The sequence below is a fragment of the Mastigoproctus giganteus genome, chromosome 9 (assembly GCF_048544385.1).
Source record: "Mastigoproctus giganteus isolate SK-2022 chromosome 9, ASM4854438v1, whole genome shotgun sequence".
Lineage (NCBI taxonomy): Eukaryota > Metazoa > Arthropoda > Arachnida > Uropygi > Thelyphonidae > Mastigoproctus > Mastigoproctus giganteus.
The window spans coordinates 169,245,844-169,271,253 of NC_143583.1; the positions used below are offsets into that span (position 1 = coordinate 169,245,844).

Consider the following 25,410-nt stretch of genomic DNA (forward strand, 5'->3'; position numbering starts at 1 on the left):
AAAATATGTAAATATTGGTCTCAGTTCCAATCTCAATGATGTCCATGCTGTCAGAAAAAGCAAGTTCCACTTGCTTTTTCTGATCGAATTCCAGTTATTGGTTGCTTCAACCACTGCTCATTTCAGTTGTCCTAAATATATGATGATTCTTTTCGTTTCAAAGGGAGTACTTGTGCATATGACCACTCTGATATTCTCTGTCAGTTACTTAGTAATTTGGAATCTCCCCTGGCTTAAAATAACTCTCTCTCTCTCTCTACCACATTCTGTCAAATCCATCTGTGGCCTCAATTATTCTCCCAACTACACTAATCGCTTGGAATTCTTTTTGACTTCCTCTCTCTTTGAAACTTGACTTTCTCTAGTCCAACTTTCTGAACAGTGAGGTAATTTTCCTTGGTGATTTTAATGTTCACATCTCCAGCTAACTTCTGTTTTCTAGTCACACGGACCCAGCTGGTCGAGATGATGAAGCTTTTTCAATTACTGACCTCACACAGATTGTTCATTTACCTACCAGAATACCAGACAATCCTAACTGCACACCCAACACTCTTGATCTTTTTTTTATGATCAAATCTTCAAAGTACACGGTTGAGTTGAATGGTCCTCTAGGCAGCTCCAATCACATCTTAGTAATAGTCTCTTCTTCATTGTTACCTTTCTCTCATGGCCATTTTCAGCCCAGTGTTGTTCAGCATTACAAGGATGCGAAATGAGATGATTAGTGAGATTTCTAGTGTTCTTTTCCTTAGTTGGATTACTATTTTAAATTTTCTGATGTCAGTGATTGCTTCAATCGAGTCAGTGAAATTATTCTTGTAGGGAAGAAATGCTTTATTTCACACTCCACTTTAAAATCTTGTCCTTTATCTAAACCTTCTTTTTCCAATAAGTGTGCTAAGGCTGTTCAAGATAAGCATGTTGCACATCTCCAGTTTAATTTTCTGCCTATAATAAACCTCAAACAATTATAAAGCAGTTATTAATCAGTTCAAACAAGATTTTGAACAGGCTAAGATTAGAAAACTTTCTTCTTGTTGAAATGCTGGTCAAGCACAATTGTTTCTTGCCAAAGCTATTGGTTGCAACTCTTTCCCATCTGTACTCCAATCTCTGTTAAAACCTGATCATTCTGTAGGCTCCTCAGATAAAGATAAAGCCACCTTACTAGTATCCTACTTTTCTTCTAACTCTTGTATTGATGATCTTAGTAAACTACCTCCTACCATTCCTAATACACTCTACTCAAGTGTCTTCTGTGTCTTATGTTAAAGTGATGCCAGAAGAATTTTGAACAATCTTGATGCCAAGAAATCTCCAGGTCCTGATGCTATTTCTCCTCTTGTTTCAAAACCTGTGTTCTTGACCATACTGTGTCACCTTTTTACGCTTTCTTATTCGACTGGTATTTTTATTTCTACTTAGAAATTTGCTCATATCCAGCCAGTTTATAAAAGGGTGACAAATCTCTTCCATTGTTATTGTCCCATTGCACTTAGCTCTACTCTTTCCAAAGTAATGGAGAAATTAACGAACTGCTAACTCCTAAACTATCTCAAAATCTTTCATATGATCAATGATTGTCAATCTTTCTCTTGAACCACTGGTGATTTTTGGCTTATTGGCTAATGCCAATAAGCCAAAATGCATTAGTAGTGGCATATGATTCAAGAAAGCATGCTTATACATCATTAGCAAAAAAAAAAAAAAACACCCACACACTTCCCATTCTCCCCAACAGTTTTTCTAGTTCTTTCCTGAATTTATTTAATCTATCAACTCTTTCGCAACAACAGATGGAAGTTTGTTCCAGCAATCAACAACTCATTAGCTAAAGGCAAACTTCCACAAATATTCTGCAACTATCCTTCCTTAATTTGAATGTATATCCCCCTCATGTGCATAGTCTGAGTAAGATGAAGAATCCCATCAGCATTGAGCTTGCTCAATCTGTTCAAAGCCTTAAACACCTCAATATATCACCTCGCAAGTGCCTAGTCTCCAGATGCTGCAGTTTGCAGAACTGAAGTCTCTCTTGGTAAGAGCAACCCTCTGTTCCCCTCACCAATCTCATTGCCCTTCTCTGTACTACTTCCAGCAGCTCTACATCCTTCTTAAAATGAGGCCTCCAGACCTGTATGCAGTACTGAAGGTATGGCCTTACCATTGCCACCTAGTGATTCTTTTATCTGCATACTCTTAATGCATGAAGAATCACTGCTTATAATCAGATCAAGAGTATTGCTCCCTTCTGTTGCCTCTGTAATGTGCTGCTCTAGAAAACAGTCATTAAATCCACAGAAATCTTGTGTGTGTGTGTGTGTGTGTGTGTGTGTGTGTGTGTGTGTGTGTGAGAGAGAGAGAGAGAGAGAGAGAGAGAGAGAGAGAGAGAGAGAGAGAGAGAGAGAGAGAGAGAGAGAGAGAGAGAGAGAGAGAGAGAGAGAGAGAGAGAGAGAGAGAGAGAGAACAACTCACAAGTGCCAGTCAATATCTGGAAAGTTAAATTCCCCATTATAAGACATTCTGATTTACTGACCCACTCTATTTCTCTGTAAGTTGTTCATTATACTCATCAGAGTGGGCCAGTCCACCTATGTCAACTGGATGCACTTCGTTACATTTTATGTATTTCTTAACTAACAGCTAACAGCATAACCCCTCCTCACTTCCTGTCCATTCTGTACACATTTTACTCCCCAAAATCCAATTCTGCATCCCTTATATCTGAGTGACACCACATCTCTGATATCCCTACAATGTCTGCATTTGATGCCTTGACCAGCATTTCAATGACATGAAATTTATTTACTTTGATCCTAGCATTGGTGTACATGCTAGGATCACAGTAAATAAATTTTACTATGTTATCCTAACACAGTCAGTACCTTGCTTTCTGGTCTGTTACATGTTCCAGTATAAGCAGTGCAAGAATCACTTTCACGTCTGCCTGCTGCTGCTGTTGTTAATCTATTAGTTTGTATATCTCCTTAAGCTAGCAATTTTCTGACCAACCCAACACTGCCCTGATTTAATGGAAAAGTTTGGCAAAACTCAACCAGTTGCTCTTGACATTTCTAAAGCTTTTTATCATATTTGGCACAAAGCTCTTCTTAACAAACTTCCATCTTAGTGATTGCAACTTTTTTTTTTTGCAGTTGGGTGTCCAGTTTTCTCTCTGACCACTCTCTGCGAGGCATGGTAAATGCACTTAATCTGACTTTCTGCACTACCAATGAAAGGATTGGTAATGCAGAAAGTTTTATTGTAGGTGACAAATGGCTTTGGATGTTAGAAAATGTTATGGTATTCTTATATTAAGTATTAGCAGGGAAAGATTATCTGCTGATCAGCCTGCTCCTTAGAAAGTTACTGATGATTTAGGGTCATTTATCAACAGAGAAAAATTGATTGGTAAAGAACTCAATGATAAGGATGTAAGAGGTCTAAATTATAAGATGTTACCAACAAAAATGTGATGACAAAAAAGCGGAGCCTGCCATACCAGGATACAAAAAAAAGTTACGTTCCAGTTCCAGTTACGTTAGCTGCTTTGCAGCTAACGTAACTGGAACTGGAACATAACTGGAAACAGCTAACGTAACTGGAACTGACAAGTTGTCACTTTTTGTTGTTGGCAAATCAACTAGTTCTAGAGCTTTTAAAAAATATAAACTGTTCAGCTATACTAGTTTAATAACTCACAAAAATCAGCATGGATGGATTCTGCATTATTCAAAGAATGGTTTTTTCATGAATCTGTACCTTCTGTAAAGAAACATTTGAAGAAAATAAACTTAATCAAAAAAGGCTATTCTCTTTCTGGATAACATCCTTCACATGCCAGTTATATCCCCCATTTATGTTCCCCCTCTTTGAGAGGCTCTAAGGGGGTGAGGTGACATAAAGGCTGTGTGTTTACCACTTGTAATGTTTTTAATCCACCTTTTAGATCAATGGTTCTAGAATGTCTGAAGTGATGGCATAGGTAGAAGTTTTTGAGTTCAGTTTTGACAAAAATAGATGTGAATATAAGTGTTATAGAAAGTTTTCTTGGAGAAAACTGGATTGGTAAATTAGATTGGGCAATGCTAACAAAAGTCTGAACTACAAGAAGATAATGGAGAACATAGTTTATTAGCAGAGATCAAGCAAATTGAAGGTTCCAAAGATTTATAGCAAAAGACATACAACAATGGATTCAATAATATTTTCCAAAAAAATCTTTAAAAATCTTTAAAGAAATCTCAATAAATGGTATCAGAATTCTTTCTCGTGTTCAGTTAGTGACAGCCTCAATGTAGCTAATAGATGTGATATCCCCCTCCCTAACAAAACCATGCTGTGAGAGGTGGATTTACCGTGAAGCTAATGAAGCCTAAGCTTCAGGGGGCCCCTCACTTGCATGAGCCCCTTCCAAGGCCCTGGGAGGGCCCCCCTAGCAATGTGTTCACATGTTTTTGTAAAATTTGCAAAAGGAAGATATTTTAACCACAATTGGTTAAGGCCACTGTCTCTTTTCACTCTGACTTTCCCTCCATCACACTTCTCCTCATATCGGGTGGCATCGAAGTGGCTACAGGCATTTTTGGGATCCAGCTAACAAGAAATTGAGTTGGGGATACATTTAGTGGGATATATTTATGTGGTTCTCAATCACTTCCATGTATAGTTAAGTTACTGCTAGCTGTTGCAGTGTAGGATTGTTTAGGAGTACTCCTGCTGCCCACTGTGCTGACTTACCTGGTGTCATGACACAAAGGTGCAGAGCCAGAGGTCGTATCTTGATATGAACATGTCCTACAGGGCTCAGCACCGGAATTAATCAAAATAATGGGAAACATGCACAAAATTAAGTGTTAAATCAAATAAATAAACCAGACACCAAATACTACTCCATTATTGTAGATTCTACGCCAGATGTGACAAACACTGATCAGTTGGCAATTATTATGTGCTACTGTTATAACATAAAACCATCTATCTGTGACTTTATTCAACAAATTTAAACAAGTTCTGGATGATTGTAACCTACCACTGAACGTTTGCGGTAAGGACAAAGGGCTGCAAGCACTCTTTAAAAGCATTAATAAAAGTGCAGAATATGTGGCATGCACAACTGATTCCCTTCATCTCGTCAGAGAAAAAGCTGCCTCCACAGTACCTGAAGTTGTTTTGCAACAGTTGCATGTTTTGTTTTATGGGTTCATCTTATAGATGGAGTATTTTAAACACACATGTCAACTTGGATTTTTCTTTAAAGAGTCTAAGTGTAATGAGATGGTTTGCCCATTATAAAGCTGTTCAAGCCTTTCAAATTGAGTACAATATTTTAGGGACTCTAAAATATATTTTCAAAGACTCGGAAGAGAAACCTGAACACAAACAAGATATAAAAAAGTTTATTCAAAAAAGTTGATAAAGCTTGAATACGGCATTTTAACTGCAATTTGGAAAGATGTTTTGGAATGTGTCAATAAAACAAGTGAGAAATTACAAACTCCTAATTTGGATGTATATGAAAGCTACCGTCTTTGTCATTTTTAAATTTATTTATTAAAGAACTGAAAGAAAATTCAGATAAAAAATTAATGGAATATGAAAAAAAAAAAAAAGCGCTAAAGATGAGTAATGAAATCAATAGAAATTATTCTGACATCGAAAAACGAATTGCAACAAAAAATTTTCAGATCATACCAAAAGCAGTAATTCATTAAGAGGAATAGAAGTAATGAATAGGCTCTTGTATTGTTAGATAATTTAATTAATGAAGAGCAATGAATCATATGAGCACATTGCAAAAAGATTTAAATTTCTGGCTAATTTCGACATGAAATACTGACATCGACAAAGATAACATAAAACTCATATGCCACTGCAACAAGGATATCGACGACAAACTGGTTAACGAGTGTCATCAATTCAAAGAGTATTTAAGATTAATCACTGCACAAGAAAACTTGAAATGTCCTGAAATCTTACAATTCATATATGAAAGAAACTTGATAGAGGTTTTCCCAAATTTGACTTCCTAAACATTTACATGACATTATCAATAACAAGTTGTGAAGCTGAAAGAAACTTTTCTAAACTATGAATAATAAAAAACAAATTACTATCAAAATCATTTATTTTTGTATGAATAGGCGATAAAAGGGTATGCAGCCAAAAAATGTAGGAAAAAAAGTATTATAGAGGTGTGTCAGACAGTTACTTAATAAAAATATGTTATTTTTCTGGATTTTATGATGTTTGTCAGCTTTTTAAAATTTTTAATTTGTTGGGATTTCTTTTCTCATTCTAAATAAATTTTCACTTTCGTATGTAACTTTGTATTCTTTTTCTTAAAGAGGACCACAAAAATTGTATAAGCTTCAGGCCCCACATAACCTGGATCCACCCCTGCATTCTGTAATTCCTTTATAATCTCATTCCTGTCCAGATGATCTTGCATTGCTTCTTTTAATCTTCCCTGGCACAATTTAGGAATGCTTTTATTAAAATAATTATTGAAATTAATCTAACCTCTTTCGACTTCCTTCAGTATTATTGGATAGGTTCCAATAATACTGAAACAAGTTCTGGATGATTGTAACCTACCACTGAATGTTTGCGGTAAGGACAAAGGGTCAGTTGCTCTTGGACTGTGTTCGCTTTTGCTTTTAATTGTAAAGTAACCTCCCAGTTTATGAAAAAGAAATTTTGATACCTTAAATTTGATTTATGAAGTCAAAAGTGTGATCTTACTGTTAACTTAGGCAAAGAATTTTATGCTGTTGTTTTTTTCTCATAGCTAAGATTTTCTCATAGTCTGTCCTAGTTTGCCTAATATCCTGTCAAACTTTATTAACTAACTTCAGTAGCTGCAGCAATATCAGTAACAATAAACTTTTGAAAGTTATCATTCAAAAGTAAATACTTTCAGCATTTATGTATTTAACACAGGGTGGTCAACTATCCCGATATGGCCAGGATTGTCCCGATTGAGAACTTCAAGTCCCGCTTCTTGTTAATACCATCATTTGTTCCGATAAGAGAGGCAAAAACTGTTAATTTATTTATTTTACGTATTTTTAATTAATTCTTATTGAAATCTAATGGATGTGTTAAAAATTAATTCTAATAACAAGAGAAAAATGAGAAAGTCTAAAGGAATTTTGTTCGTTACTGAGTAATGAAGAAAAGAAAATGCGTGTTGATAAAAAATGGGTGCAGTTTTTCTCAAAATTTCCAGAGGAAAATAATTTGTCTCAAATGGTAAGCTCCATATTAAGCATTCCACATTCAAATGCTTTATCAGAAAGAGTTTTCAGCTTAAAAAATGAAAGCTGCTTGGCGGAAAGAGAGAGAAACCATCTTTCAATAGAAAATTTAGAAACCAAACTTATGGTGAAAGAAAACTATAACATGTCCTGTTCAGAATTTAAAAACTTTTTAAAATCTTCGGAAGGAGAAGAAATTTTAAAACTAATGAAATCTAAAGAAAAATATATAAAGTAAAATTAATCTTCCTCACTATTTTTAAAATAACTGTTATAAAATATTATAGTTTATATAGGACAAATACATATTAACAATAATCATATAACAAATAATATAACAAATAAATACTATGACTGATTGATTAAAAAAATGTATTTTAATTGTAATTTTATATTTTTCTTTTACTTTTTAAAGGAAAAAAATGCTATACTACACATTTTTGTTTCAGGTTGTTCCACTCACCAATTTTCAAAATATGGCCACCCTGTTTTGCAAACATGTACCACACATGTTTGATACTTGTACATGTTTGCAAATTATATATTAAATACATAAATACTGAAAGTATTTCATTCTCATTCATTTTAACACCATGTTGTACTGTACTGTACATAGGAAATATATGTAATGAAATGTAGTGTAAGCATTAAATAAAGAATGATAAGCCAGTAGTTTCCTTACATCCCTTAGCTATTCATATAGTAACCATATGTAAAAAAAGACACAAAAAGAAAAAAAAAAAAAAAAAAATTGTTTTTGGCTCATAAATTAAAAGTTTTATAAACTTTTGATTTATGAACTACTCCTCAGTAATACATGGTGTTCATAAATTGGGATATCACTGTAGTAACTTTACTTCTAGTTCATTTTCTGCTATCAAAAACACTCATGTCCTCTCATTTAAAAACTTTCTAGCTTATGAATGTGGATGTAAAATATTTATTAAACTTATCAGCTGTGAGGTCAATATTATCGCTACTGTTCTGAGACAGTGACAACAAAAGCAGTGTTCCTGGGGATCATTAAGCTTTAATCATTATGTAGCTGTAACAAATTTTATATTGATCATGGGGGGGCTAGAGCCCCTTTAGCTGCTATCTGTTATTACAAATACGAAGTAAACCAACCTGGCTGATTCCTTTTCTTTCTAAAATAAGCAAGAATTTCATGCTGATGTTCTTTGCACGCTTAGCTCATTACTTAATTTTAACCTGCCTCAGCATGCCTAACCCTCTGACTAACTTTATTATAAAATAATGTTTATTTACTTTGGAATTCAGAGTTTCCAGTTGGTTTAGAAAGCTAACAGCTTCCAGAGTAACTTCCCTGAACATTTCCCATTTAGCATCTGTATTTATTAAAATTATCACTTGATCCCACTGAAAATAAGTTATAATTCCAAGATCATCGTAATTTCAATTTATGGGGAAATAACAAAAAGGCTCATCCTTCTTTTGGTGATAATTATTTTGTTATATAGATCCTACATTCAATGGTGAAATTACCATGCCAACATGGGGGAATGAGAGGAAACCTTAAAAGTGAGAGGGACCTGACAATCATCTTGGTATGTTGCTAAAGTGCACGGGGGGACAGAATTTATAGTTTTACCTTTGGTCACTTGCACTGCTTGCTAGTGGTTTCTTAATTTCTCAACATTTCTGAAATCCATAATTATAATTATTTTTTCCATCCAATTCCTTTGTTACTGCATAATATGTGCAATCAAATTGGTCAGAGATGATTGTCCCTTAAATCCATGCTGTGAGTGAAGTATAACTGCAGTCCTATCCAGATGGTCCTACATTACTTCTTAAACCAGTGCTCCATTATTTTCCTAGGAACAGATGTTAAGCTAACAGGTCTGTAATTATTCATGTCACCTTTTGATCCCACTTTTTTGAAATGGGGATACATTTACACATCTCCAGTCCATAGGGACTGCTGCTGAATTCCAAGATGTTCTCATAATTATGGCTAAGGGCTTGCTTGCCTCCATTATTATAATTGGATTAATTCCATCTACCACAGGCATCTTTTTTATGTTTATCTTCAACAATTTCTTTTCCACTTTCCTTTCAGTTATCACAAAGTCATTTAGCTCCCATTAGAGTTTGATAAACTTTTGACACATCCTCTTCCCTAAAGAATTCCTCATGTGTGAATTTTGATACAAAATACCTATTCAGTTTTCAGCAACTTAAGCAGTGTCATCAACAGTTAACCCATTGACATCAAGTGACCCAGTGTGATTCAACACCTTCCTTCCTTATACTGTTAATATAAGTATAAAAGTCTTTGCTGCTGTTCTTTGCATTCTTTTCCAGAGATTTCTCATAACCTGCCTTAGCCTGCCCAACCTTCTTTTGGCTGGTTACAGACTAATTTAAAAATACCATATGATTCTGCATCATCTTATAATTTATACTCATCTTTTCTTCGCTGCCATGCGTCTCAATAGTTCATATGACATCTATTTAGGTTTAAGCCTTGAACATTGTTCTTTAGTTGGTATGAAAATCCTATTACTTTCTTTGATTATTTCACTGAATGCTTCCCATGTAGAATTTACTCTTGGTGACATCATCAATTGGTCCCACTACATAGAATTTAAGAACTGTCTGTGACAACTGTAGTTACCCTTACGAAAGCAAAAGCCTTTCCTTTTACTCTTGACAGTAGTTATGTCTTTAATCAAATTCCACATTAGTACACTGCTATCACTAGTACACATTGGGTCTTTTACCTGTAGATTGTTAATGCATGAAGAATTTCTGCTGATATCCAAATCAAGAGTATTGCTTCCTCTTGTTGTCTCTCTAAAATTCTGCTGTAGAAAACAGTCATCTAATAAATCTACAAAAGTCTTGCTAGTGTGTGGAGTGACCAACCCACAAATTCTAGTCATATCATCTGGAAAGTTGAAATATCCCATTATAAGACATTCTGATTAATTGGCCGACTCTATATTTTTCTGTAGAGTTGTTTGGTATATGCATCACAGTCATTAGGCCTATAGCACACTCATACTCTCAATTTTATTTTCCCAGTGCTTATGTGACACCAAACTGACTCAGCATTGTACTGTCACCCACAGGGCCATGCAAATGGGGAGTGCATTAGTTGCACTGCACCAGGGCTCCAATCTAGGGGGGGGTCCAATTGAGGGAGCCATCAAAGTCTCAACATAAATAAGCGAGGCCCCTTAACTCCTTTTGCATCCGGGCCCCCAAGTACCTTTGCATGGCCCTGGTCACACATGTTGACTGGATGCACTGCCTTAAATTTAACATTCTTCTTAAGAGCATAATCCCTCCTTCCCTCCTGTCCTTCCTGTATACATTGGACTCCCCTTATTCAAATTCTGCATATCTTTTTATAAAAAGTGGTCATCGTGGAACTTGACCATTTACTGGTCAATGGTCAAGTTCCACCATTGAAATTGATTGTCATGTCAGTTACTTGATTGTAATAACTGACAGATTTCATGTCAGTTATCACAAAATCATCTTTCTCATTGCCAGAGTTTAATTCACCTTTGGCATTCCCCTCCCTGAATAACTCCTGAGGTGTGAATGTGCAAATGTGACCACAAAATACTCATTTAGTTTGTTAGCCACCTGAGCAGGATCATCAACAGTTGAACCATCAACATCCAGTGGACCAATCTGAGTCATCCCTTTCCTTCTAGAGTTTACATAGGTAAAGAACTCTTTGCTGTTTTTCTTTGCATCCTTTACCAAAGATTTCTCATAATCTGCCTTTGCCTGCCTAATCTCCTTTGTGACTTGGTTACAGACCAGCTTATATCTATCATAGGCTTCCGTGTCACCTGTTAATTTGTATGTATCCCATGCATTTTTCTTCTCTACCACATATCCAATTAGTTCATCTGACATCCATTTAGGCCTAAATCTTGAACAATATTTCTTAGTTGGTATGTAAATCCTAGTAGCTTCCAAGATTAATTCTTTAAATGTCTCCCATTTTGAATTTGCTGTTGGTAACATCATCAGTTGGTCCCACCGTATAGAATTTAAATACTGTCTCAGGCCACCGTAGTAGCCTTTATGAAAGCAAAAATCCTTCCCTTTACCCCCTGATGGTAGTTACCTCTTTGAGTAAAATCTGCAGATTCTTAGTGCATGAAGAATCACTACCGATAATCAGATCAAGAGTATTACTTCCTCTAGTTGCCTCCTGAACATGCTGATGTAGGAAACAATCGTCCAATAAATCAACGAAAGCTTTGCTATTGTGTGAGTGACCAACCCACAAATTCCAGTCAATATCCGGGAAACATGGTGTAAGGAGCATGAATTCTGGACTGTAGAACAGTGGAAAACAGCCCTGTGGTCAGACCAGTCAAGGTTTGCACTCTACCAGTCTGATGTTCATTCAGTGCCATGTGGAACAGTTCCTTCCTCATTATATCCTCCCAACAATGAAGTTTGGTGGAGGCAGTGTCACGATATGGGGCTGCTTTTCATTGTTTTGCTTGGGCCCATTAGTCGTTATCGACAAAACCACGAATGCTGTGCGAATTATTTTATTTATTATATATTAATTTATATTTAATTATGTATTTTTTTAGGTTTAATGCATAATCACTCCTCTTAAAAATTTAATTAAATTCTTACTTTTTCATTTTTTGAGTGTCTTTTAGTTCTACTTTTTTAGGATATGATCATGTCATTAGTCAGACTATTTGTACAGTTTAAAACACAGTTACATTTATAATCCAAAATTTAAGTGAAAGGCTTATTTTTGAAATTAATTTAGTTAAAAAAAAAAAAAAAAGATAAATTTTGTCTTTATTATCTATTAGGTTGTTCTCAAGAATGAAGATGAAGGTCATATTGTGAAACCTTTCAATCAACACATTAAACTAAGGTAATTGTAATTAATTCTAGTAACTAATTCAAACTGAATCTGTGATTCAGTAATTGCATTAAGGCTATACATCCTGAGAATAATAGTAAGAAATAGTCAGATAGCACAAAATAAATTCCATTTTATTAAATTTTAATTTAACATCAGCTAATATTTTTTGTATTCTGTATTGTTAGGTATTCAAGGTAAGCATTTTTTCTCTTTCCTTTTATTTGTGTGCCTTCTTGTACTTAACTAATTAAAGCATTAACAAAATAGTCTTATAAAATAAAGGTGTTTTCCATCTTGCATCAGTCACCCAACACTGCACCTATTTATAATATATAGAGGATGCCATGTTTAAGAAATAAATGTTTTACATTAGTGTTTAAAATCTGATTTTGTCAATTCTGCAAGAGTTGAGACAAACAATTCTCCCTTTGATTCCCCCTTTATGAATAGGGGAGGCATTTGTATATCTTCAATCCATAGGAAACTCTCCTGAATGCAGTGATGCTCTCACAATTATCACTAAAGGTTTACTAACCACTTTTGCTGAATTTTTAAATATAATTGTATAGATTTCATCAACCACAGGTGCCTTATTTACTTTTAGCCTCAACAGTTCTCTTCCACTTTACACTTTCAGCTGAAAAACATGAAGGTTTTTAAGCTTGAAAGTCTCTCTCTCTTAGGAGTATGCTCTGCCAAGGAGGGCACAGCATACTCATGAAGCATGCCAGGGGTGGGTGGAGAGAGAGAGAGGACTGAAGGTAGAGCTGAACATATACCAGGAGGCAAGAAACGTGGAAAAATCTCTACAACCCTTTATACACTAGAAGGTTGCAGGGAGCTGGTCCATCGGAACAAAACTTGACATGACCATTCCATCTAGAGAGTCATTTACTCCTAATGCATACTATTTATTAAGTTCACAAAAACCCATACAGAAAAAAATCAGTCAGCTGCCACTCCTATATCCCCACCTCCTACTGCACCCGTATACTAAAATCCAGTGGTAAAGGGAAACCAAATAAAAACTTAAGCACACAGTCACATGATAAAAAATAGGTATTGAGGAGAAGAAGGTACCAAATGAATCAGTCTGGGACCTTTTTGCCGAGGAAGAGATGGATACGAGCCAATGGCCATTTTTCCCAAAAAAGGACAAATCCAAGACTGAGTAAAGAAAGCTTTCAGCACTTTGGAAACCAGCTTACAGCTCCACCAATCCCCAAATAATGGTCATCTTCCTGCAGTGGAATTGTAGATTCTGGTGAAATATAGATGGCATCAAGGTCCTATGGCAGAAGCATGAACACCTTTGCTTTTTCTTGCAAGAGACATACTTAAAGGCAAATGATGACACAACCTTGCATAACCTGACTATCGTAGAAAAGGATAGAGGTGGGACTGGAGACCTGTCCATGAAGGAGTAGCTATCATTATTATTATTAGCCACATGGTGCAAGGAAGCCTGAGGCTTATGCTGCACCAGGCAAAAAAAAAATTCCTGGAGTTACCCTGAGGGAGGGAGGGAGGGAGAGAGAGAGAGAGAGAGAGAGAGAGAGAGAGAGAGAGAGAGGAATCACCAAAACAGAGAAGAATGATGATATCCAGCTTAGGACTCTGCATTTGCCAAGCTCGTACTCACTAGATGTGAGCCCCAGGGGATTGATGGGCAACCAGACCCCATTTAAACCTAATGCCACTTACTACCAACTTAGAGGCAGTGGCAATCAGACTTACAGTTGGGTTCCTATTAACAGCTTGCTCCATCTAATTGCCCTGGGCCTGACATTCTCCAGCAGACACTCTGATAATCTTATGATGCAATTGCCTTCCCCAGTTTTACTATTAGGGGATTTGGGGTAGTGTTGATATTGATGGAAGGGGCATGTCATATGCATCTATAATGTACTTGATCAACTAAACTACTTTTGAGTCCTGAGTATGCATATCTTCCAGAAATCGTATACTTTGATAATTGGATCCCACCCACCATTGAACTATCTGTATTGTTACTTAGCATTTTAGCCATCTTCTGTCCAGATTCTATATGTGTAAGCAAATAAGTCGTTTTTGTCTCTATACTGTGTTTTAAAAATGAATTCCTTGCCTGTCCACCCAGCATGGACATCCATTTTGAAGCCAGACTGGGTAAACTTGTATAACATCTGTCAGCCTGCCATATGCCCTTTTGGTGTTTGTGTCCAAAAGCAACTCACATATCACAGCAGATCAGGTTACCATATCACCAAGGTAGCCTATTCACCCTGAAATTCACGTTTTAGCATTAGGCTTCTCCCTTAATAATGGGTGAAGTGTGATAACTCATCTTCTGTCTACCTGCAGCTGTATTCAGCACACCATGCTGAACATTTTGGCTTCGTATAAGTTTATTTAGATGGTGCTATGTCAGAATTAACTGTGGGATCTCCTGTTGTGGGAATATAAGAGTGCTAGAGTTATATAAACAAAAGATTAATTATGGCTGAAAAATTGTCCATTGTCCAAATAAATGCATAAAGATCAAAAGTGTAGCTTCGTAAATGGCATATGAAATGGAGCAAAGAGGTATTGATTTAGCTTTGGTTCAAGAACCTTATCAGGTAGCTGGTAGTATAAGAGGATATCCCAGAAGTTATCGGAGTGTGTCTGATGGAGAACATCTTAGAGCGGCCATACCAATAAGAAATATAAGTTTGGTCGTTACCAAGCTGACTCATTTATCAAATGAGTCAGCTTGGTAACAGTATGTTGTGAAATAATAGGTATCTATAGGAAAGTGTATTTTGTCTTGATGTATTGTCCTCCCTCAGAGGAAATCAAGCCATATGTGAATCAATTGGAAAGAATTTGTTGTTGCCTAATAATATTATTATAGCTCTTGATTCAAATTCAAATTCCATGCTCTGTGTCAGTAGGGAGACTAATGAGAGAGGTGAAATTCTTGAAGACTTCCTTTCTGCTTGAAGCTTGGAAATATTGAATGTGTGGGGAACATCAGCCTACATATTCCACTATGCATAGCGAGTTTTTTATTGACTTTACAGTGTGCACAGCTGCAATTCATAGTAGGATAGAAAACTGGAAGGTGGTTGAGGATTTCTCAACTAGTGATCACAGTGTGATTCTCTTTGAACTGAGAAGCACAGATGTTACTCAAGAGGATAAGGAGTTGGAGCGATTTTCAGTACAGACTGCAAATTGGTCTAGATTCGACTTGGCCTTTTGTGTCCAGGTTGATAATGTGAGCTGGGGTACTTTGAGTGATGTTCAACATGTAGAAAAACGGTGAAGTATTTTGTACACTGTCTCTATGGGTAGTATGCAAAGGAAGAAATTTAGGAGACGATTTAGGAAACAGTTTTAGTTTTGTCGGTGATGTAATAATGAGAGATGTATATAGTTTAGAGCATGGTTCCCCAACCTTTTTCATTGGAGGGCCACATAGAAAATTCATAACAAATGGCGGGCCGGAGTCAATGCAATTTTGATGGCTAAAAACACTGTAAACCAGAAACGCAATTTTAGCGACTTTACCAGGTCAAATGGGGTGTACAAGATAGAAAAATTAGAAAAAATTATAAACACTGGATATTTATTGTAAATAAAGCCATAGTAATATCAAAAATCACAATTTTTATTGTTATAATCACATTTGATATTACAGAAATAGGAAATCAATGAGATGTTTGTAGTTTGTTTTGATTTAGCAATAATTGAAATGTTAGGTTTAAAAGTAGAAGTTCCCAATCTTAAAAAGTCTTGCAAATGTTCATCTGTCATTTTTGATCGATGTTTGGATTTTATATATTTCATTTTTGAATATATTTGTTCACATAGGTAAGTGTTACCAAACATAGAAATTATTCTATTTTTGGTAGCACTTACCTTCTTCTTTTTAATATTCTTCTTGCTAATTTTTTTAATTCTGGAAATTCATTTTCTGTCAAAGTTTTATAAAAGTTAATTAATGTTTCATTTTTCCATAAAGTTTTCAGGTTATCGTTACTTTGAAGATCTATGATTTTTAACTGTAGATCTTTATCTATTTGTGGTAAGACGTACACTTGATATAGATGTAGGAAAGGAAAGCAAAAAACTGACTCGAGTAAATAATTAGCATTAGCATTAGTAGAGGCATATGATGCAAGAAAGCAAGCTTATGCAGCATCAGCCAAAAAAAAAAAAAAAAAAAAAAAAAAACAACCCTTCCACTTCACCCCTCTGTTCGTTCGAAATACCTGCCCAGCTGAGCCTTAAATTTATTTAGGCTATCAACTTCCACAACAAGGGATGGAAGTCTGTTCCACCAACCAACTACCCGCTGACTAAAGGCAAATTTCCGCACATCTATCCTACATCTATCTTTCCTCAATTTGAATTTATGCCCTCTCAGATGATTATCTGAGCAAGAGACAGTATCCCATCAGCATTGAGCATGCTCAAACCATTCAAGGCTTTGTACATTTCTATCAGATCACCTCGCCGGTGCATAGTCTCCAGACACTGTAATTTGCAAAACTTAAGCCTTTCTTCATAAGTGCAACCCTTCGTTCCGTTCACTAACCTTGTTGCCCTTCTCTGTGCTCGTTCGAGCAGCTCTACATCCTTCTTGAAATAGGCCTCCAGACCTGTATACAGTACTCAAGGTGCGGCCTGACCATTGCCTTGTATTCCTGTATATCATTGATAAGACACCATGAGCAGTTGTCTGAGCAGTGCAGCCCGTCTCCACTGTTCAGACAACTTCATATCTGCCTACACAATTACCCCCAGGTCCTTTTCATTCTCTACCACTGTCAGTGTAGTACCACAGAGTTGATACGTTGCTCTGGGGTTGCTGTTTCCCATTTGTAGTACTTTACATTTGTCAATGTTAAACTTCATTTGCCACCTCTCAGCCCATCTGCTCAACCTTTCCAGATCCTGTTGCAGCAGCATAGCGTCAGTAGCGTCCTTAACAACCCTGACAACCTTTGTATCGTCTGCAAACTTGGACATTAAGCTTGATAGACCATCATCAATATTATTTATAAATACAGAAAACAACAATGCACCCAACAATGAACCCTGAGGGACTCCACTAATAACATTAGTCCACGATGAGCAGTGTCCATTAATTACCACTCTCTGTCTTCTGCCACACATCCATCCCTTTATCCATAGCAACAATTTGCCACCAATGCCACACTGCTCCAATTTGTGCAGCAGTCTTCCATGTGCAACAGTATCAAAAGCCTTTCTAAGATCCAAATATATAATATCAAAGTTATTCCCTGCATCCAATTCTTTTGTGACTACATCATAGTATGCAATCAAGTTGGTCAGGCAAGACCTTCCCTTAACAAAACCATGCTGTGTCTGAGCTATAACTGAATTCTTGTCAAGATAATCCTGCATTGCTTCTTTAACCAGTGCTTCCATTAATTTTCCTGGAACAGAAGTTAAACTCACAGGTCTATAATACTTGTGTCAGCCTTTGATCCTCCTTTGTGAATTGGGGTTACATTTGCATATCTCCAGTCTGTGCGTACCTCCCCTGAGTCCAAGGAAGCTCTCGTAATTATGGCTAACAGATTGCTTACTTCCTTTTCTGCCTCCATTAATATAACTGGATAGATCCCATCCACCCCAGGTGCCTTTCTTGTATTTATCTTCAACAATTTATTCTCCACTTTACTCTCAATTATTACAAGATCATCTAGCTCACTGCCAGTGTTTACTTCAGCTATGGCATTCCCCTTCCTGAATAACTCCTCATGTGTGAATGTAGATGCAAAATATTCATTTAGTTTGTTAGCTACCTAAGCAGGATTATGAACAGTTGAACCATCGATATCAAGTGGACCAATCTGATTCATCCCCTTCCTTCTAGAGTTTACATAAGTAAAGAACTCCTTGCTGTTTTTCTTTGCATCCCTTGCCAAAGATTTCTCGTAATCTGCCTTCGCCTGCCTAACCTCCTTAGTAACTTGGTTACAGATCAACTTATATCTATCATAGGCTTCTGTGTCACATGTTAATTTATATGTATCCCATGCATTTTTCTTCTCTGCCATATGTCTCATTAGTTCATCTGACATCCATTTAGGCCTGAACCTTGAACAATATTTCTTAGTTGGTATGTAAAGCCTAGTAGCTTCCAAGATAAGTTCAGCAAACATTCTTGCATTCTTAATACAAAGGTCTTTGAGATAACAGAAGAGGAGAAAAAGCAGTATGTACTGGAACTTAAGAACAGGTTTGAGCTTTTGCAGACTGCTCAGGACCAATATATCGACAAAGAATATTACAACCTTCTGAAAGTGATAAAGCCCAAGAAACCTATAGGGAAAAAGAAATCCAAAGAAGAAAAAATTAAATTAAGAAACACTTGTCAAGATGAACCGAAGACGACAAATGAAGAGAAAGAAAAATACTGACAGGGAGAAAATTGAGTATACTAAGTTATGCAAAGCCATTAGAAAGAGACTCAGAGTGGACATAAGAAGATTTAACACAAGAAAAGTAGAACAAGCAATAAGGGAAAACAAAGGATTTAAATCAGCAGCCACGAGCAGTAATACAGAAAGACAAATGATACTGAAACTGAAGAATGCGATGGTGTACTTATAAACAGCAGAGAAGGCATAATTCAAATAGCAGAAGACTACTATAGAGAATTATACAAGGAGCGAGGGAATGATGCCAGCAGTGGGGAAGATGGATTGCAAAGTAGCAACACATACGACATACCCGATATTCTTCCTGATGAGGTAGAACATGCATTGGAGAAAATGAAGAATCAGAAAGCCTTGGGGGAAGATGAAGTTACTGTATAGTTGTTAAAATTGGAAGGAAGAGACATAACACAAAAACTGGCAAGGCTCTTCACAAAGTGCATTAGAAAAGGTGTGACGCCTAAGCAGTGGAATAATGCAATTATATTTTTGCTGCTTAAGAAAGGAGATAAATCAGAAATTGGAAATTATAGACCAATTAGCTTGTTATCCCACATCTACAATTTGTTCACAAGGGTCATTACTAACAGATTAGAAAGAATACTTGATGAGAATCAACCGAAAGAGCAGGTGCCTCCGTAGCCAGGTGGGAAGGAGCAGCAGTGCGTAGCACACGCTTCTTGATTAGACCGGGGTTCGAGCCCGTCACCACCAAATACGGAGGATGCAGAAAGGTCAGGGACTGACCACCGCATATCCCGGAGCAATATGGCCTTATTTGCTAATGCTCCTAAAAACCAAATAACAACATAACCGAAAGAGCAAGCTGGCTTTAGGACAGGATTCTCAACTATGGATCACCTTCACGTAATATCACAGCCAATGGAGAAAGCAAATGAATATAAAACACCATTATGCCTGGCATTTGTGGATTATGAAAAGGCATTTGACTTCATTAGCATTAGCATTAGTAGAGGCATTTGATGCAAGAAAGCAAGCTTATGCAGCATCAGCCAAAAAAAAAAAACCCACTTCCACTTCACCCCTCTGTTCGTTCAAAATACCTGTCCAGCTGAGCCTTAAACTTATTTAGGCTATCAACCTCCACTACAAGGGATGGAAGTCTGTTCCACCAACCAACCACCCGCTGGCTAAAGGCAAATTTCTGCATGTCTATCCTACCTCTGTCTTTCCTCAATTTGAATTTATGCCCTCTCAGGTGATTTTTCTGAGCTAGAGGAAGAATCCCATCAGCATTGAGCGTGCTCAAACCATTCAAGGCTTTATACACCTCTATCAGATCACCTCGCTGGTGCCTAGTCTCCAGACACTGTCATTTGCAAAACTTAAGCCTTTCTTCGTAAGAGCACCCCTTTGTTCCATTCACTAATCTTGTTGCCCTTCTCTGTACTCGTTCCAGCAGCTCTACATCATTCTTGAAATGAGGCCTCCAGACCTGTATACAGTACTCTAGGTGTGGCCTGACCATTGCCTTATACAAGGGAATAATCACTTCCTTATCCCTGCTGGAAAAATTCCTGTATATCATTGACAATACTCCATGAGCTACTCTTGCAGCCCGTCTGCACTGCTCAGAGAACTTCATATCTGCCTGCACAACCACCCCCAAGTCCCTTTCATTCTCTACCACTGTCAGTGTAGTACCACAGAGTTGATACGTTGCTCTGGGGTTGCTGTTTCCCATGTGTAGCACTTTACATTTGTCAATGTTAAACTTCATTTGCCACCTCTCAGCCCATCTGCTCAACCTTTCCAGATCCTGTTGCAGTAGCATAGTGTCAGTAGTGTCCTTGACAACCCTGCTAACCTTTGTATCGTCTGCAAACTTGGACATTAAGCTTGATATACCATCATCAATATCATTTATAAATACAGAAAACAATAATGGACCCAACACTGAGCCCTGAGGGACTCCACTAATAACATTAGTCCACGATGAGCAGTGTCCATTGATTACCACTCTCTGTCTTCTCCGCCGCCTCCGTAGCCAGGTGGGAAGGAGCAGTAGTGCGTAGCACACTCTTCTTGATTAGACCGGGGTTCGAGCCCGTCACCACCAAATACGGAGGATGCGGAAAGGTCAGGGAATGACCACCGCATATTCCCGGAGCAATATGGCCTTAGTTGCTCCTGCTCCTAAAAACCAAATAACTAACAAACAATCTGTCTTCTCCCCCTCAACCACCCCTTTATCCATAGCAGCAATTTGCCTCCAATATCACACTGCTCCAATTTGTGTAGCAGTCTTCCATGTGCAACAGTATCAAAAGCCTTTCTAACAGCATACAGAATAATAGCTTACTAATAGCTTTCATACAGCATAAGGCAATGTTTCGGGCACTGGAAAGACAAGGCATAGATACCCCATATATTATGATTTTGAAGAAAATATATGAGAGTGCTACCTCCTTTATTAGACTAGACAAAGACAGAAAATTTAAAATCGAGAAAGGAGTTCGACAAGGAGAAACAATATCTCCGAAGCTGTTTACTGCTGCCCTTGAGGAAGCTTTCGGAAGATTAGACTGGTCGCAGAAAGGAGTCAATGAGAACGGAGAGTACCTAAACCATTTACGATTTGCAGATAACATTGTAGTCATAAGCCACGATCCCAAAGAATTAGAGGAAAATCTTAATCAGTTATGCACAGTTAGCAAGGATTTTGCACTAAAGATGAATATAGCTAAAACAAAAGTAATGATGAACAAGTATGCCACAGAAAGGGAAATAATGATTGAAGGAGCAGTAATTGAAAAGGTGGAGTCATATACTTATCTGGGGCAAGTTATTAGCTGTAATAATGATAAATGGCTGGAAGTCAAGAGAAGAATAAATTTTGGATGGATAGCATTCAGGAAATATAGTCACATACTGAGGAGCAATATCCCAGTTTGTCTGAAATGTAAAATAATGAACCAATGTACACTCCCCACCATGACTTATGGAAGTGAAACCTGGGCACTCACCAAAAGAATGGAAGAGTAGCTGAGAACTACACAGCGAAGAATGGAACGAATTATATTGGGAACCACACTGTTAGATAAGAAGAGAAACACATGGATTAGGCAGCAAACTCAAGTAAAGGACATTCTTATCAAAACTAAAGAACTAAAATGGTCTTGGGCAGGACACATAGTTCGAAGACATGATGACAGATGGACTAAGAAAATAACAGAATGGTACCCAAGAGGAGCTAGAATAAAACCTGGAAGACAAAGGCAGAGATGGATAGATGAAATTCATGAGTTTGTGGGTAGTAAATGGATGGCCAGTGCTCAAAACAGAAGGAACTGGAAAATTGCTGGAGAGGCCTTCATCCTGCAGTGGATTGAAAATGGCTGATGATGATGATCTATTTTTGAAACATTGACATCAAATGGATTCTGAAATAATATAAATAAGTTTCTATGGTTTCAAAATCAACAAATCGATTAAGAAATGCTTCCATCAATAATTCAAGATTTCGGACAAAATTGTCGGTAGAAAAATCACAATTGGGCATATTATTATATAAACTTTCACAACACAAAAAATGGGAAAAATTATTTTGTTCAATTTGATTTTTAAATAATTCTAATTTTGTCTGAAATGCCTTAATATTGTAGTACAAGTAATTTACAAGTTGATCGCGACTTTGGAGTTTTTGATTCAATGTATTCAAATGTTCACAAATATCTGTTAAAAATATAAGTTGCCATGACCATTTAGTGTCTGTTAGTTCTGGGACTGGTTTTAATTTTTCGTTCATGATTATGTCTGTTTCGGTTCTGAGTTGAAAAGATCTTTTTAACACATTATCGCGACTCAACCATTGTACCTCCATATGATACAACAAATCTCCATATTCGCTTTCGATTTCCTCCAAGAAAATTTTAAACTGATGATGGTTCAGGCCATTTTTGCATATAAAATTCACAATACCAATTATAGTCAACATGATTGAGTTCAAAGACAAAAATTTACTGCACAACGATTGCTGGTTAATAACACAATGAAATTGCATAGGTCTTTCGATGTCTTTGGAATCAAAATATTTATTAACATGGCCGATGAAACCAATATTTTTTCCAACCATATTCTTTGCACCATCGGTCGTAATTGCTGTCAACAATTCCCAATCAAGCTACAGGTCTTCAAACACTTTTGATATGCTATAAAATGTTTTCACTAGAGGTTCTATTCTTCAAGCTTTCAAGTGCAGCCAGTTCTTCTGTGACTTCAAAATTTTGATTTATACCATGTATGTAAACGAGTAACTGTGTTGTGTTGGTAATATCTTCACTTTCATCAACTGCAATTAAAAAATTTATAAAATCTGTAACTTTTTGTTTCAGCTGATCTTTAACATTAGCAGACAAGTCTTCAATTCTTCTTATTAAAGTTGACGCTGATAAACTTATAGCAGCAAAGTGCTTAACTTGATCAGGGCATATTTTTTCTGCAATTGATAGGCACACTCGTTTCACAAACTCGCCATCAGTAAAAACCCTCCCTTCTTCAGCAATGATCTGAGATGCTCGCAAACTAGCTCTAATTAAATTTAAATTCTGATTAGTGAAATATGTCATCTGTTGTTGCCTCTTGAAATCCAAGCTCAACTCATGTAATTTCTTGTTTCACAACTCTCCTTGAAGTTTATCGTAAGTTGAAGTATGTTTTGTCATATAATGCTGTTTCAAATTATATTCTTTCAACACAGAAACTGCTTCCTTACATATAAGGCAGGTACATTGGTTATTGTCCCTTATAAAAAAAATAATTAATCGACCAAAGTTCAGTGAAGACGACATTCAGAATCAATTTTTCTTTTCCTTGAAATCTTGGTTTGCTAAAATTAAAATAAAAAATTCAAAGTTAAATAAAAATAAAATTAAAAATAATACGCATTTATATAAATAGCACTAATAAATCGTTGCACCCGATTCCCACCAGACCGCTTGACCTGGAGCGCATGATAATCGGTGCAGTGGCCCGACGACTGCGGTCTGAATGAGAACAGCTGACCAGGAGAAAGATTGATATGCATACTCGTCTTTACATTGCAAACTGTAAAGAACGCATTGCATACAATTCTTTCACTAATACTTACTTGATTAATATTTAGATTAGTGTTTAGCAATTGTTTTAACAGATGCTTATTTTAACTTTACTATTTCACTTTTTGACACAATGCTCGTGTTCGCCGGTAATACTCAAGGCTATGCACTTATAGCCTTGGGCACTCACACTGTTGAGATTTCCAACATCACAAGAAACACTGCTGCCAAGTGGAAGTGCACAGAGTTGCAACAATGTTGCAAAATTATATTTAGATGCATTTACATTATATTTTGATTTAAAATATCCTTATATACAATATGTAGCAACCAGAAGAGATTTCTATAGAATATATTTTGACGAGGCGGATGAAATCGTCTCGCGGGCTGAATGAAGTCATCTACAGTTCGCCATAGGTTGGGGTCCCCTAGTTTAGAGTATAGGAGATTACGCAAAGAGTACATTAGAGCCATTTGTTTGGCAAAAAAGCCTCATGGAGGCAATATGTTAAATAAAAAGGATCGAGAGATCCATGGTGTTCTATTTTTGAGTTAGTGACTAAGTTTGTTATAGTGTGAGTAACAGAAATGTTCAAACATTAAACTGGTACGGATCTATAGACATGGTTCTGAGTGAGTTTCCAGATTCTGAAATAAGTGAGTATAGTGAAGTGCAGCAAAGCATTGTCCCCGGGGGCTCACATCTGGTGAATATGGGCTTGGCAAACCCAGGGTCCTGAGCTGGATATCATCATTCTTCTCTTTCTTGGTGATTCCTTTGTACTTCTCTCTCTCTCTCTCTCTCTCTCTCTCTCTCTCTTTCTTTCTCAGGGTAACTCGGGATTTTTTTTTTTTTTTTTTTTGGCTGGTGCAGCATAAGCTTCAGGCTTCCTTGTACCATATGGCTAATAATAATAATAATAATAAAAGTAATGCTTCATACCAGTCCCAGCATGAAGAACAACCATTCTCATATAATGAGGCCTCAGAGGCAATTGCACAGGCAAAGGATGACCGATCGCTGGGCCTTGACTTAATAGAGGTTAAGGTAATGAAGAGGACTTTTCAGTTGAGATCTGATGTCCTAATGCAAATGTATAATAATTAGTGTCTAGAACAGGGTTCCTTTCCCTTGGTTTGGAGAATGGCACTATTGAGATTAATTATCAAAAGTCCTGACAAGAACCCAAGTGAGCCTGGAGCATACCATCCAATTGCTTTATTGTCGGTAATGGTGAAGAAATACACTGATGGGCAAAAATATTATGACCAGCGAGGTGTTATGCAAATCGAAGCAACTGTAGGTGAACTGTGGTGCGTGCATGGGTCGGGACACGGTATGAAAAACACCTGATACTGAGCTCTGTTAATCAGTGTTACTCTTGTTCTTCAGATGGGAAAGGCAGTGGACTTAAGCGAGTTCGACAAAGGCCAAATTGTAATGGCCAGATGACTGGGTCAGAGCATATCTGAAACGACACAGCTGGTGTGGTGCTCACAGTCAGCCGTGGTTAGTGCCTACTGAAAGTGGTCTGAGGAGGGAAAACCCACGAACCACCGGCGAGAGGTGTTGGACGACCACGGCTCATCAATACTTGAGGTGAGCAAAGGCTCTCCCGGATGGTACATATCAACAGAACGGCGATTGTGGCACAACTCGCCTGTAATTGGAATGCTCGTGATGGGAGTAATGTGTCACAACACACAGTACATCGAACCCTGCTGAAAATGTGGCTGCATAACCGCAGGCCGCACCGAGTGCCCATGCT

General features: G+C 37.0%; 1 protein-coding gene across 2 annotated transcripts in view; it reads left to right on the forward strand.

The window, feature by feature from the left end:
• Positions 1-25,410, forward strand: part of LOC150080881 (uncharacterized) — a 597,772-nt gene that overhangs the window by 242,656 nt on the left and 329,706 nt on the right. For both annotated transcript variants that reach the window (XR_016547378.1, XM_090381140.1), the window contains exon 12: positions 12,092-12,156. Coding sequence is in view for 1 of the 2 variants with exons in the window: in XM_090381140.1 (XP_090237266.1) it covers positions 12,092-12,156 (65 nt within the window). In the remaining variant the exon portion in view is untranslated. The remainder of the gene's footprint in view (positions 1-12,091; positions 12,157-25,410) is intronic.